Consider the following 15,314-nt stretch of genomic DNA (forward strand, 5'->3'; position numbering starts at 1 on the left):
TAGCTGTGTGTGCCCAAAACAGTGGGATTCCCCCCCGGACTGTTAGGATTTGTCATGGGGGAACCTGTAGAGCACCTTCTCTGCTGGTTTTAGGGGAAGAGAGGACTGGGACAGAAAATCTTCCCCACTGTCCCCAGGTTTTTTTGCATGTACCAAATCAAATCCCTTGTGGCTAGAATTTGGCCCTATTTCTAATGCAGCATAAAACCATCATGCCCATGCTATAACCAGAGATCCTGCAAGCTGCATCCATGTAGGCAGTACCTGTGCCCATGCAGAGCCCTGTTCACTTGAATGGAGCTCAGTGCTGGTGTAAGCCTACAAACATGGAAGACCTTGCAGGATCGGGGCCCTAGTCAGTAAAGGGTGAATAATAAACTCCAGCACAGTCTTTTGCACGGTTGCCCTGAGAAACTCAAAGTAACTCCTGGATTTTATCGCCATGATTTCTCTCCCCACTTTGAGAAATCCCTCTTGTAAACTGCCGCAGCCTTAAAACAGTCAGGAACTCTGACAATGGCACATCCCAGAAAACGCAGCTTTTACATGGAATTTCATCAGATTTCGTTTTTAATTTTAGGGGGAGAAATGGGGAAAAATCCAGGAGATTTGGAGAAGGGAAAATGTGGTTTTGAAACGTAAAGATTAGAAAGCAAATAAAGAAACATGCTCATAAGCCCCCAGGGGAGATTCTCCGGTTGGAGGAGAATAATAAAGAGATGTTAAAGAGATGGATATAGCCACAGGGAGGGAGGAAGGAAGGAAACAGCATAATGGCTTAGTATGATGGATACACATTTCCTTTCAGATGAGTGTCTCTCTCTTGCAGAAGGTCTGTCCTAATATAAGATCCCTACAATGCTGGTGGTTATATTTCTTGGCAAAGGTGCAATTTAAGAGAATAAACTAGGTTGACAGAAATATTCCATTTCATAGAAGGCAATGAGCTCTCTTCCAAGCCACTCTGCAGACATGTAGTCTTGACTGTGGGTCATTTGCGAAGCTAGCAGCATTTGTAAAGCAATTGGATTCAGCTGAAATGGAAGTGTACCTGCTCATTGTCATATTTTGTGAGGTGCATTTGTAGATTGTCTAAACTCTAATTTCCAGAGTCATCTGTGCTTTAGGTGATTGGGGGCACAATGTGTATGTGCTTGTTTGATTTATGGTAGTGTAATCGCCGCTGGACCAGGGGTGTTTCTCAACGGATAGGGATGCTAAAACAATTATGCAGTGCTCCAGTAGGCAAAACACCATGCTCTCAGGCAGGGTCTACACTACCCGCCTGAATCGGCGGGTAGAAATCAACCTCTCAGGGATCGATTTATCGTGTCCCGTCAGGACGCGACAATCAATCCCCGAATCGACGCTCTTACTCCACCAGCGGAGGTGGGAGTAAGCGCCGACGACGGGAAGCCGCAGAGGTCGATTTTGCCGCTGTCCTCACAGCGGGGTAAGTCGTCTGCGATACGTCGAATTCAGCTACGCTATTCACGTAGCTGAATTTGCGTATCTTAAATCGACACCCCCCCCCATAGTGTAGATGTAGCCTAAATCACCAAGGTAATGATGCAGGTTGCAGTCTTTAGACTGTGAGGCCTCAGTCCTGTATGGAGACATCAGTGGGTCTCTGCATTGACACAGGAGTCAGTGGTAGTGGATCCCAGCAGAGACTCATGAACAAAGTTTGGGAAGTGCCATTTATCAAATATTTGCCAATTCTAAGCATTCAAAAATCTTTAGTCAGGCCCCAAAGCTCATAAAATTTGCTTTAAAATATGAGATTTTAAAAATGATAAATATTGGGTTTATAAAGATTTATAATCTCATGCTCTGATCCTTTAACTGCCTACACGTGGGAAAGCAGCAGAAGTGGGACTTAAATTCTTTGACGCTACATGGAAAGCATCAGTGGAACAATAAAGCTGCCAGTTATGTCACGTGGTTACGCAGCATACAGCCATTGGGCTGATTCTAATAACCCTTCCTCCATCCCAGAGCCTAGTATAGAGCCCGAAACATTTAAATAAATAAAAAATAGCAGTGCCATTCTGAATTAAGATACTGTGTCTGAAAAAAGAACAGGAGTACTTGTGGCACCTTAGAGACTAACACATTTATTTGAGCATAAGCTTTCGTGGGCTACAGCCTGAAGAATACGCTAATAACAAAACATCACAAAGAGAAATGATTCTTTATATTTAAATTGCCTAAGATGCATTACAAGATGCCTCCTACTAAGGGTAAGAAAAATTACTGCTCAGAACATATAAATCTGATCAACTGCTGTTTTATCACCTCTGCCCCGCTCCTCCCCCAGAGAGCAAATGCTTCCTGCCGCCCTTCATTGTCTGTTTAGATCACATCAATTTAATTTAAAAAGGTTACAAGGGATTTTATTTAATCAAACCATTTGCCACGTCCATATTTCTAAAAGGCTCCTTGTCTCTCTCAGGACCCAGATTATACAGTGATAATGATCTCTTGGTTAGACATTTACTTCCCGTTAGGAGCCAGCATGGAATAATAATAAAAAGCCCTGCTGACTAAAAATGGACTAGGGGCTGTATTTTTTTTTAAATCAGTACAAACACCTAACAAAACCTCACCTGAAAAATAAAACATGGAGCTAATTTATGTGCGCAGTGTTATCACCATGTTGGTCCCAGACCATACTGCTCACCCCTGAAACCAGTGTCGACCCTCTTCACTTCAACCAGTCCAGGATTTGACTTTTATTGTAGTGAATGCTCTCTTAAAAGCTTTTCTCTCTCATTCACCTTTGGTTCCCAGCTCCACTACTGTCATACCCCGGCCTCAGAAGGGCTGCAGTGCCTGTTTGTATCAGTCGGGCTGTGGTTTTGTAAATCAGGGCCTATCCAAGAAGCTAAAAGATTCAGAAGACAAAATTCTCACTCTGGTTCATGGCAGTAATGATGATTCATGGTGTCTGTTCTCTTTCCTGACTAACACACTTATTGGTGCTTTAGTTTTAGGGCATGTAGTAGGAAGAAGGTTGTTGACACTACTTTGGAATCATGATCAGGTTCAAACTTCCCATCCTCACTTGAAGGTTCCCCATGACTCAGCCCCCACAGATACCTCTCCCCTCATTTCCTCCTCCCTACTTTGCCCTCCTACACTCTTCTCCTTCCTCTCTCCTGATCTGACTGCTCCTTTTGAGTCCTCCTCCCACTCCTGGCCTTGTGTCTTCTTTCACACTGCCCCTGCACTTGGCACAGCCTCCCACTAGCCCTGTGCCAAGCGTCCTCCCTGTCTTCCCGGCCCACTTCTCTCCTGAAATCTCCTGTGTTGGTCTTGCTGAGGAGATCTCCGCATCTGCTTGTGTTTTAAATCCACCCCTGCAACCCAGAGGCCTTGCAAACCTTTGTGTCTAGTTAAGGTTCTATCCCTAAAACAAACACCAATTGCATGTGAACGGCTGCATGGGTTCTGAGGGATAACTGGCTGCACATTACGGATCACTTTCTCACAGTTGCTTTTATCTGTGTATGTATGTATGTCATGCACAGTGGGAAAGTAGCAATACTGGGAACTACTGCAACGTCAACATCATCACTTCGGCTGGGAGGAAAGAATTGCCGGGCGCTCTAAAGAAATTCGTTGAAAGGAGTTGGTGTTGCTGTTCAGCCTGAGATGCAGCCAGTTTCCTCTTGGGATCCCAATTTCAAAAAGAAATCGTCTCCTTTAACGGTCTTGGCTAGGAAGCTTGGAGCAGTGCCAGGCTGGTTCCAACGGCACCTCGAAGAATATCACATCTACCAAAGCTGTGGTAGCTCATGTCAGCCATGATGTTTTTTTTCTCCTGCTCCCACTGCAAGTTTCCATCTGTGTGTGATTATTTCCTCTGCAGCTGGGTGCAGAGACAAATTTTCATACAGACATCTATACCGGGACTCCTTTCCCCAGAGTCAGTGATTCTGCCAAGAGCACTGCTGCTTCGGGCACTGAATCGATGCGGTTCTTCTCAGCTTCCATCGTTCCAAACTGAATTACCCTTTTTCTTCAATGCCAAATATATATATTCATTTATTATGCTGTCCGCTTAAAGTACCAAACTGGAACCTGCTGCAGAAACAGAAGCATAAGAACCTAGGATTTGCCAGACAGGATCAGACCTGTGATCTATCAGTCCAGTATCTGTCTCTGACAGTGGCCAGCACCCAATGCTTCAGAAGAAGGGGCAAGAAACCCTGCAGTGGGGAAATGTGGGATAATCTGCCTTCTGTCCTAATCCCTAATAGTTCGAGATGGTTTTGCAAGCATACAGTGATCACCTAGATAGTACTCATTTATACTTGTCTAAGCTATCTAACTATGGAAGAACTGCAGAGTTCATGGAGGACTCAACTACACATTTTGTAGGTGACAAAATCTATCTGTGGTATTTGGAGAGTGCCCATCACTGTAGTACATAAATGCTATGAATGGACTAGAAGACCTAAAAGCTCTCTTGTGGTTTATGTATTAGGTGAGGTATGTGTACAAATACAAAGAGCATGCTTGCATCTGGGACTTAAGATGTGTGAAGAACGTTGGTACAAAGTACTGTACACATAAAGGAGCTCAGAGTTTCTTTGTAAAGAAAGCTCTGAAATGCAGAGCAGGCAGAAGGTCTAAAATTATCACATGGCCACATGCTAAAGCAAACTTATGATTTCATTTTGTTTAAAAAAAAAAAAAAGCCCTGGTAAACAGAATCAAATACTAAGGTACTCGAGGGAGATGGAAGATAGAGAAAATGTGTTAATGAAGGAAAAGAGAGTACTGGAACATCAGCTGGGAGAGAGGAGAAGGAGGAAGGCGTGAATGTTATCAGATGTACTACACCTTCAAAGATATCTAGGGCAAGGAATCTTCAATCTTGCATCAGTTATGAGATTAAAATAGTAGTTGGGGATGTGAAAAATCACTTTCAAAGATCCAAGAGGCAATAATAGTCTCAGAGAACCAGAGTGAATGTGTCCCACACAGACACATGTATCCCAAGGACCACCACTCTATCCTCCTTCCTTCCTTCCCCTTTGTTCAGTCTGTAGGTGACATCCTGGCTCCACTGAAATCAATATGATATTTTTTCTCCATTGATTTCAGTGGGGCCAGGTCTTTACCGGTAGGTTTATATATTGAAAACTCCAAGTCATTTAAAATTAAATAAAAAATAGAACTGCTGGATGTCCAGTCTGACATATCTGCCAACAGAGAACAATGGGAATAGCTGCAATAGTTGATAACATTGGACGTGGCACATTGCCACAGACAATCACTATCAATTAAATTCCACCTACTTGCCTTTAAAGCTACTGCGCACTTCCCCACCTAATAAATCACACAGTCGAAGTTATTGTTGAACTGCATATCAGTCTACAATAAACCATATGCCAAACAGGGCAAGTTATTTATTACCCAGCCATGGACAATAATGAATAGACACAGATTTTATAAAGAGCAAAACAAACCCAGCCCTCACCCTCGAAGGATCATACCACGTTACTAAATTGTGTAATTAATCATGTCAGTTGCACAGCCACACAGAGTTTTTTCAGTTGGTGGAATTTCAGTTATGGAGGGTTATTTTTTATGCTCAAACCTACGCGGCTACAATTTCTGAGCAGCAAATATGAGATAAATGGTGTGAGTGTTTGGTTTACTGAAGGGGTCTTTTTATCATATGGAACAAAATGTAATGGGATTCTGTTTGAGCTCTATAACCTGCTCCATACAGAGCATGCTACTAAACCGTATCGCTGAGCTAGAGGCTAAAAGCTAACAAACATAAGTGAATAAATAAATAAAGGTCTGTTAGCAAGGAATTCATATTTCCTAATTTTTCTAGAAAAGTAAAAGTTGAGGCACTTACTGAGTGGAAGGATGGTTTTGTGGTTAAGGTATCAGAATGGGACCCAGGGAGATCTGGGTTCAGTATGTAACTTTATCATGCACTTTTTGGATGATGAACAAATCACTTAATCTGTCCGTATCTCAGTTTTTCATCTGTAAACGGAGGATATTAATACTTTCACTCTTCTTGTTTAATTAGATTGGAAGCTCCTTGGGACGGGGACTGCCTATTACTAAGTGTATGTACATCACCTAGCACAATCTCAGTTGGGATCCCTAGGTGTACTGTAATACAAATTAAGAGTAGTAATATACTGGCATGCTAAATTTCTGATGCTTTGTTACTCCAAATTCAAATGCTGAGCTTCTTAAAATTAACCTCAATAGATTATTAGACCTGACTAGTCTGTATGCGTCCATTTAGTAAGTTCCACTTGCACAAATTTAATATAAATCAGCCCCAAACCAAGTCTGTAGATCTGTGGTAGTGACAATTTACAGCAAGAGCAAATTTTCCCCACATCTTCCATGGGAAATCCTATGTGCACTCTGCCATCCTGTCACACACACAGACCCGATTAAGCTACACGTTTATGTCAAAATCAATAAAGGAAACACAATATGTGCAGTGGCAGCACCCTCTGCTGACAAGAAACTGTCTACATGTTATGCAGATATTGCTCAGGACAAATTAAGAACATTGCTGTATGCAGGGTTGTTGTAGCCATGCACCCAGGATATTAGAGGGACAAGGTGGGTGAAGTCATATCTTTTATTGGACCAACTTCTATTGGTGAGAGAGAGCGAAGCTTTCAAGCTATCCAGAGCTATTGCATCCACTTTTATTTTACTTATTAAAATCATAGGGGTTAGCGGTAGAAAATTACAAGCGCCTGTCAAGTATCCCCCCATACAAGGGAGAGAACCATGCCCAAACAGATGGGCATATCCATTAATCCTACTCAGGATCTTGCGGGTGTATTAATTCTGATGAATGTGCTATACCCCATGCTAAGTGTGGTGCCAAGATTTGGGGGAGTGCAGTGCTCATGAAGGAAAGCAACTGGGTGAGCAAGTGGGGATGCCCTGTGGGATGGGGGGGCGAGTGGGGGATGCCCCCACCTCTCAGAGCCCCTATGCATCCCCTCCCCAGTCTCCTGCTCCCCTTTGTGCCCCTTCATAGGAGCCCCCTGCTGCCCCCCCTTCTCACTCTCCAATTGCCTCCTCCCCCCACAGCTCCCTGCCTCCCCCCTTTCAGTCCCCAGGAGTCTATCACCAAATCACCCCAATGGTTCCTTCCACCTCCCCCCCCCCAACACATAATGGTTCCTTCCGCCCGTGGCCGTGTCCGCGCGGTGGGGCTGCTGATAAAGTTTTCCCCCAGGAGGCTTCGCGGGCTTTTGCGGCTTCTCGCGAGAGTTCCTAATCTCGGCCGCTTCCCATGATGGCGGCTCCCGCTGCGGCTCCGCCGGCTCCCGCCGAGCCCCGGCTTCGCACGCGGGACGTGCTGATCCCTGGAGGCCCGGCGGACTTCGGGTCGCTGCTGCTGTCGGCCCCGGTGCTGGCGGGGCTGGAGGCCGCCGGGTTCTTGAGGCCTTCCCCGGTGCAGCTGAAGGCCATTCCGCTGGGGCGCTGCGGCCTGGGTGAGTGGGGCGCGGGGGCTGGGGCGGGGCGGGGCGGGGGCTGGAGGGGGTTGGGTGAGGCTGGGGCGGGTTCGGGAGCGGGGGCCCCCCATGGGGGGGGGGTCGGGTCGGGTTCGGGAGCGGGGGCCCCTTTCTCCGGGAGCGGGGGATTGGGTTCGGGAGCGGGGGCCTGTGGTTTGTTTCTCAAGGGAAGGAGAGATTGGTAGAGACTCGGCCCCTGTCCCTGCGCCGGGAGTCTGCAAAGCCCCTAATAACCGTGCACCGCTTGGGTGACCCTGTTCCGGCTGCTGCCTGACTTGGGCCCTTTAACCCCTTTTCAGATCTCATTGTGCAGGCAAAATCTGGCACTGGCAAAACCTGTGTGTTCTCGACCATTGCCCTCGATTCCCTCATACTGGAAAACCCGGCAACCCAGGTGAGAGCCCTGAAGATGTGGTGGTTTGTAGTGGCCTGGGGACATCTCCAGGTCCTTGACCAAGGTATCTGAATAACCAAAGAGATCATCACTCAGACCCCAGGTTTTACACTAAGCTCCATCTACAGGACAGGATATTGGTCAATTTAATCTGGGGGCTGTGTGGCTGTCTACAGTTGAATGAAGCGTATCATGTATTTTACTGTTAAATCTCAGTGCCTTGATGTCAGAAGCTCCTAGTAAGAATTTAGTGCTGCGGAGCTGTTGATTTACTTTGTAATCTGTGTTAGTAGTAGATTGCTTGATAGGTTATAATGAAGTAAATATGGCGGGGGGGGCATAAGGGGAACACCCACGCCTCCCTTGTTGGTCATTTTTAGGCTTGAAAGCACAAAAAAAGCATCTTGTTGGCTCGACAAGTTCAGTGATAGGAATATTTTCTTAGGACAAGTATATCATGGACTGTGATGGTAGACTTCCGCCTATACCATTCTATCAAAATGCCTCAAGTCTACTTTTATGGGGGCCGAAGGAATTCAGTCTCAACTTATTGATTTGGGGGTGGGAGGACCTGTCCAGTAAGGACTTGACTTCCAACGAGTGTTGCACAAGTCATGAAACAGCTTATGGTAAAAACTTTGTCGCTGGCCACCTAAGCTGTAGTTAAAGCAGTGGTGTAGAGGTGAAAGACTGCATTTAATCCACTGAGCCATCACTGTCCCTTCAAAGCCAAGTTCTTTATTATTTCAGATCCTGGTCTTAGCTCCTACAAGAGAAATTGCAGTGCAGATTCATGCTGTTATCACAACTATTGGAATCAAAATGGAGGGCTTGGAATGTCATGTCTTCATTGGAGGGACTCCTTTGAACCAAGACAAAATGAGACTAAAAAAGTGTCACATAGCTGTAGGCTCTCCAGGTAAGAGCACACTTCACTATACTTTAGTCACAATTCAGTGACACACTTTTCAACAGAACAATATTTGGCACATAAACGCACTCTTGAATTCTTGTCCTATAGTCACAGGGGACAGTTTCAAAGCCTGAAGCAAAAGAAAATTAGACCAGAGAAGTATTTTTAGTGAGTGATTAGTTTAAATATGCTTTTTAAAAAAGATTTATTTAATAAGTGGGTTCGGTAACGAGTCTTTGATTTGCAACAGTTAGTGTCTTGTCTTGTCTCAACCAGATTTTTTTCATAAATATTTTTGGAGCTCAAGTGTCTCACTTCTCTCTTATCATGTAGGTCGAATAAAGCAACTCATAGAATTGGACTGTCTGAATACAGCCAGTATCCGCCTTTTCATTCTTGATGAAGCTGACAAGCTTCTGGAAGAAGGCAGCTTCCAGGAACAAGTCAAGTAAGAAAAATACTAGTGTTTCTCTCATAAGCCTAGCAGTAGTTTTAACATGCAGAATCTTTCAGCTCTACAATATGCATTATGTGGGATACATTCACTTTCAATATCTTACTTTCTCTTAGCTGGATTTATTCTTCTTTGCCAGCCAACAAACAGATGCTGGCTGTTTCTGCTACCTACCCTGAATCATTGGCTAATGCTTTGACCAGGTACATGAGAGACCCTACCTTTGTGAGGTTGAACCCCACTGACCCAAGTCTCATTGGTATGTATAAGTTGCACATCCATAACTTTAATGTTTTTAGGCAAATAAAATCTGAATATATTTAACATTCAGCTATGAGTATAATTAATAAAACCAAAAAAAAAAATTTCAAAATACTCGGTTTATCACTTTTATTTATAGATTATATGATTTGTTCAAAAGAGTGCTTATACCCAAACTTTTCTTAGCCAAAGTATCTATGATGGGAGAGTGGTTATTTTTCCCTCTGTTGTGGGTTATCTTTTTTCCATAGCTTCAAGAAAAGATTCCAAACTTTAAAGAAAAATAGCCTTCCAGATTCCAATTCAGCATGTGGTGATATAGGTTAACTAATATTTCCCAGTTCTTTAATGTTCTTATTCTAGCTACAACTACATATTTGAATCAACTTTTTAATACCAATTCATTGCTAGTTTTATGTGAATTTTTTGTACTGTTAACCTTACCATGCTTTGATTTCTTGCACAGGGCTGAAGCAATATTACAAAATTGTGAATTCTCATTCACTTCCTCATAAGACTTTTGAGGAGAAGGCGCAGCACTTGCAGGAGCTCTTCAGCAAGATTCCATTTAATCAGGCCTTGGTCTTCTCAAATCTGCATAGCAGGTAACAAGAACTTCTTAAAACTAACAATATGATGTTTGCAGATGTCTGTGAACAGTGGGCATAATATATTCCATTTTTATAGCACTTTTCATAAAGAGCCCAAAGTACTACACAACCTGCATGCAAATTTCAACTCCGAAATGCTACCGTTTCTGGAACGCAGGGCTGCAGCTTGAACGGTGGTACATAGTACTAAGCGAGTGTAGGGGTAGGGGAGAATTTTGACAGGGCAATTTCTGCATTTACCTGAGTGCTGTGGGAACTAATGTCTGTGCACACTTGATTTTTGAAGTCGAAGCTGAAAGATCCATGAGTTGCAAAATTGCAAAGTGTCACTGTACCTAACTTAACAAGATGAATGGCTGAGACAACTGCTGGAATTTTAATCTTTGGCTGTAAAAGAGTTGAAAGTTCAGATCTGATGCTTAGGCTGTTAAGTCATCTTCAGTCTGTCATCTTGAAGAAACTCTGGAAGCATGTAATTTTATTTACAACCTTTATGTATATGTTGTATTAGGGCTCAACACCTGGCTGAAGTACTGACATCCAAAGGTTTTCCTGCTGAGTGCATTTCAGGCAAGTACATTTGGAACTTACTGCTTCTGTTAATGGGAATTCTGTACAAAACTGACCTATAGTCATAGTAGAAATGTAGCCATTGGAGTATTCAGGACATAAGTGGGGACTTGGGGGCATTTATATGAATAATTTACAGGTAATGTTTCACCGTTCATATTTCGGCAGGTTCACTGAGAATCTTTAAATATTTGCTTAAAATCCCACTTATGCTTTGGAGTACTGTAACAGATTGATGTATTTGGAAAGGAAAGTCCTCTTTTGTTTGAAATGTTCAGAAGTGTGGAGTAATTTGATGCATTTGGGCACTTATTAAGAATATCTCTCAGTTGGAAGCCAATAAAACAAAGCTCAGCACAATTATAACAAAACCATCCTTTTTTGTTTATTTTGTAATTAACACTAATCCCTTTTCCTGTAGTCTCCCCTTGCTGTAAGAACATTTGCATCTTTATGGTAGTTAGTAAGTCAAACTTATTTGCATTCCATGTTACCCAAGTTATTAAAACACTTGAGAAAGGGATAATCGTTCAAAAAGAGATTAATTTTATACCCTACTTTGTTAATCATGTTTTCAAATTTGTCTACTTTCCAGTCACCCCCATTTCCTGGTGTAGATACAACATGCCTTAGAATTAGTGCCTGAAAAATGGATGCCACTTCACTAGCTTTCAGGAGTAGAATTGATTGAGCCCTGTTTTCCCTGGGTTTGAGCAGCACAAGGCTAAATAACCTAAATACTCTTTCAGTTTCTAAATATTCATTTTTGTTTCTTCAGGAAGTATGAATCAGAACCAGCGTCTTGATGCTATGGCTAAATTGAAGCAGTTCCATTGTAGAGTCCTGATTTCTACAGACTTAGTGAGTTTTTTTTCTGTTGAGCAGAAGTAGTTCTCTGGAATATAAATTCATGTACTGTAGAGCTGACGGAGATAAATCTGACTTAGCAGTATTTATAGAACATTTATCTGAAAATAGCAACTTTCTGTCCCTGCGGAGCATACAAACTGCCACCCAGTTTTCATCTTCAGAAAACTGGGTCAATTTTCAAAGTCTTATAAAAAACAAAGTTTAAATATTTATTTATTTTTAATTACCTTTTTGTAATTAGGCTCTGGAAGGCTATATGAATTTCAAAGAAATAAGTGTCTATCTTTTGATGGTGGTATGGGGGAACAGAAGTTACTTTTCTCCTTTGTGTGATACCAGCACAACACCTCTTTCACATTTTAAGGAGAGCAGTAGCAATATCTCTTTTGTCTGTAGCACAGGAGTATTGGCTTTGGTACAATTTTTTTCTTTACACTTAAAAAATACGAAAAGACCGGGCAAGGTTATTCCTTCTTGCTGTCTTCAGTTCGGTTCTTGAAGTTCTATCACCTAAAAATATTACTGTCCTGTATATTTCTCCTAAGCTGGAAGCATATGTGCTCCCTTGGTACCCAGACATCTGATACAAATGATCCTCCAGTTGTACATCTCAATGCCAAGTGCTTATACACTTATTTCTAGCTAACCTAAGCAAGCCAGGAAATTATAGTTTTCACATAGTGTGTTGAAATACATAGAATTTACAGAAGGGCCTCCTGAATTGATAGATGAACTGCATCTCTTATATGACTAGTCACCATTACATCTGTTTCCCCCCCCCCCACACCCTCCTTCAAGACTTCTCGTGGAATTGACGCTGAGAAGGTGAATCTTGTCATTAACCTGGATGTGCCTTTGGACTGGGAAACGTACATGCATCGGATTGGCAGAGCTGGACGCTTTGGTAAAACACTGTTGTGGGGTTGTGCAGCTGTAAGCGTTGCATCTGTGGAACTGGCAAGCTAATTCTTCTCTCGCTCCCTGTATTGTAGGAACCTTAGGCCTAGCTGTGACTTACTGTTGCCGTGGGGAGGAAGAGAATATGATGATGAAAATTGCACAGAAATGTAATCTTCAGCTCCTTCCTTTACCAGGTACAGTCTGTCTCCTGAATATGTCTGCATTAAACTCTCTTGGTTATTTTTTTTTATTTTAATGTGACAGTTGAATTCACAGGTGGTCATGATGAACTGTGGTTTAATATACAGATACTATGCAAAGTCTAATAGCTGCATATATGACTTGTAAGGCAGACTGTTGGTACTGACAACGTACATAAATAGCTCTTAACTAGGTGGCCTGTACCTTTATTTTAAATCACTGCAATTATACAAAGCAATACAAAATTAAAACTTACTGTACACTTAGGGATAGATTTTCATAAGAAGGCAATGGGAACTGCAGAATGGAGTGCTGAGGTCTTGTGGGCTTTATGGGTACAATAGTGGAGTGGAAGAGAAAGGAACTGGGAAATCTGAATGGAATCACCGTCACTTTTCCCCAACAATAGAATTTACCTGTTAGCAATGCTTTGTATTTTCCTTTCCATGCCTCTTTTAACATTTTTAATATATCTTAAAACAGATGTTTTTAATTAGGATGTATGCTGGAGCAGAGAGGTAATATTGTATTATGTTTGACCATTGTTAGCCATAAATATATCTTCTAATAACCTGAGTTATTGCTCTTCTCTATGGTTACCCTTGGAATAATAGGCATAGTTTACCGTGAATAATTTATAAAAAGAATGATGACATTCTAATAGAGAAATGCATCTATTGTATTTTTTTAAAACAAAAACAAAACTTCCACCAGAAATATGGGTAATATTTATGGAAAAAGAGCAAATTTGACTACTGTCACTTTACAAGCTGTTATGATTTGGGATTTTGTTATATAGCGTGCAAAACATACTTGTTTCCTCGGGATCAAGAAAGAAGTCTTGTGCTGCTTTTGACTGAATGGCTGCTTTTTTCTGTTGTGCAGAACCTGTACCCACTGGATTGATGGAGCAATTTGCACAGTGGGATGTAGAGGTCACCGCTATTGCCCACGCAGATGCTTCAGTGAATGCTCATATCTTGACCCATGAAAGACCAGAGGAGTCAATGCACCACACTCACATAAATAGCTGTGCTCAGATACCCCAATGTGATCCTGCTGTTCCAGGTGAAAATTCCTCCATGTCCAGGCCAAGAAGGATTTCGAAACAGAAGCAGCTTCTAAAAGGCTGCCCAGATCATGCAAATACAGAAAAAACTAGCAAGAGTCCAAAGACATTAAACGTCAACACACAGCAGAGAAATCAAATGGCAACAGCTTGTAAAACCACTGAACAAAATGTTGATCAGCATCTGGACAAGGAAACCTTAAAAAATACACTCCCCAAAATTCCTTGCCTGTCATCGTTTAAGAACCCACAGCCTCCCATTCCATGGAGCTTTGCAGAGTTTGTTGAAGACTATGAATACTTTATTAAAGAAGGGTTGGAGAAAAGGGTTGAAATCATAAGAAGTTACACAGGCCCTGGAGACCAGTACCAGCACCCTAAAAATGGTGCTTTTGAAAAGAAAGGGATGGAAGAGACTATGCACTCAGTAGCAGACAGTGTCTCATTTGGGGACACTGATAGTGATAGTAACTCGTACAGTTCCAGAGCTTCCTCTCATAGTAGGGGAATCAAGTCATACTTTGAAGCCTCTTCAGATACTCAAGAGAGAGGAAGTGATGTGCTCATTATAGATCAAGCTTCTCTAAACTATTCCCAAAGCGTAAGCTGCTCCCTGGGCCCAGTGGAGCACCAACAGATGCCACAAATCCAAAAGCACAGTCCGGTGAAAAAGAAGGTGGTGAAACAAAATTCCAAACGATGTAAGAAAAGCCGCCACCAACAATCCCCCAGTCCTCCAAAGAGAGGAGCCCAGGAAGACTGTTCATACAGCACTCAGGATGAGAGCTCTCCTGGCTTTCCCGATGAGACTCAGAATTATGAAGAATACTGGAAGTCCTATTACCGAACATGGCAGAGTTATTATGCTTCTCACTCTTACTATAGGAAATTTCATAGGCATTTTAACTGGATGACTGCTTATCACGCCAACTCTGTCTATCTTCAGGAACTGTTGAAGAGTGATTGGTGATGGGAGAGCAATCTTCACTGCAAAAGAACTGATATTTACCAAGAGCTATCGTCTAAGCTCAGAAATTGACTTAAAAAATAAACAGACGACTGTTTTTAGACTGAAGTAAAAATGCCTTTTTTTGTAAGTAAATTCTTTCTGGGTAAATGTTTTATATGCATTCCAGTGAGTTGGTGTTACAACAAATATTTGTCAATAAATAGAAATGACTTGTCTTATACATCTGGATGGTCAGTTTCAATCTTTTAAGTGAACAAAAATGAAGAATCAGATTAAGGACACTTTAGATGTAAGAAACCACATTTAAAAAAATCAAACTCAGCCAAGGTATACGGTCGTCTATAATTTTCTGTGCTATTCACTGTTTTTGTGATACTCCATGGGTGAGGTTGCATTTGTCATTAAAAAACCTACAGAAGTTACTCATCCCAGTTTTCATAGTGCCTTCTTAAGCGGAGCAAAAACTGCTCCTGCTATTTAATAGTGGCAGATTGAAACCTGCTTATCTCAATTAATACACGTATTGCTAATTTAAATTGAATTAATTAAAACTGTATAAATAACACGTCCACAGC

At 42.1% G+C, this 15,314-nt stretch overlaps 1 protein-coding gene across 1 annotated transcript; it reads left to right on the forward strand.

Annotated features, from left to right (window-relative positions):
* The first annotated feature begins 7,287 nt into the window (after window positions 1–7,287).
* Window positions 7,288–14,961, forward strand: DDX20 (DEAD-box helicase 20). The gene is made up of 11 exons (XM_034770594.1): window positions 7,288–7,505; window positions 7,826–7,920; window positions 8,671–8,839; window positions 9,167–9,281; window positions 9,404–9,546; window positions 10,015–10,153; window positions 10,671–10,729; window positions 11,508–11,590; window positions 12,398–12,503; window positions 12,592–12,693; window positions 13,586–14,961. The coding sequence occupies exons 1-11, from the start codon at window positions 7,304–7,306 to the stop codon at window positions 14,737–14,739; spliced, it is 2,367 nt and encodes a 788-aa protein (XP_034626485.1). The 5' UTR covers window positions 7,288–7,303; the 3' UTR covers window positions 14,740–14,961.
* The last annotated feature ends 353 nt before the right edge of the window (window positions 14,962–15,314 follow it).

The sequence above is a fragment of the Trachemys scripta genome, chromosome 4 (genome assembly GCF_013100865.1).
Source record: "Trachemys scripta elegans isolate TJP31775 chromosome 4, CAS_Tse_1.0, whole genome shotgun sequence".
Classification (NCBI taxonomy): domain Eukaryota; kingdom Metazoa; phylum Chordata; order Testudines; family Emydidae; genus Trachemys; species Trachemys scripta.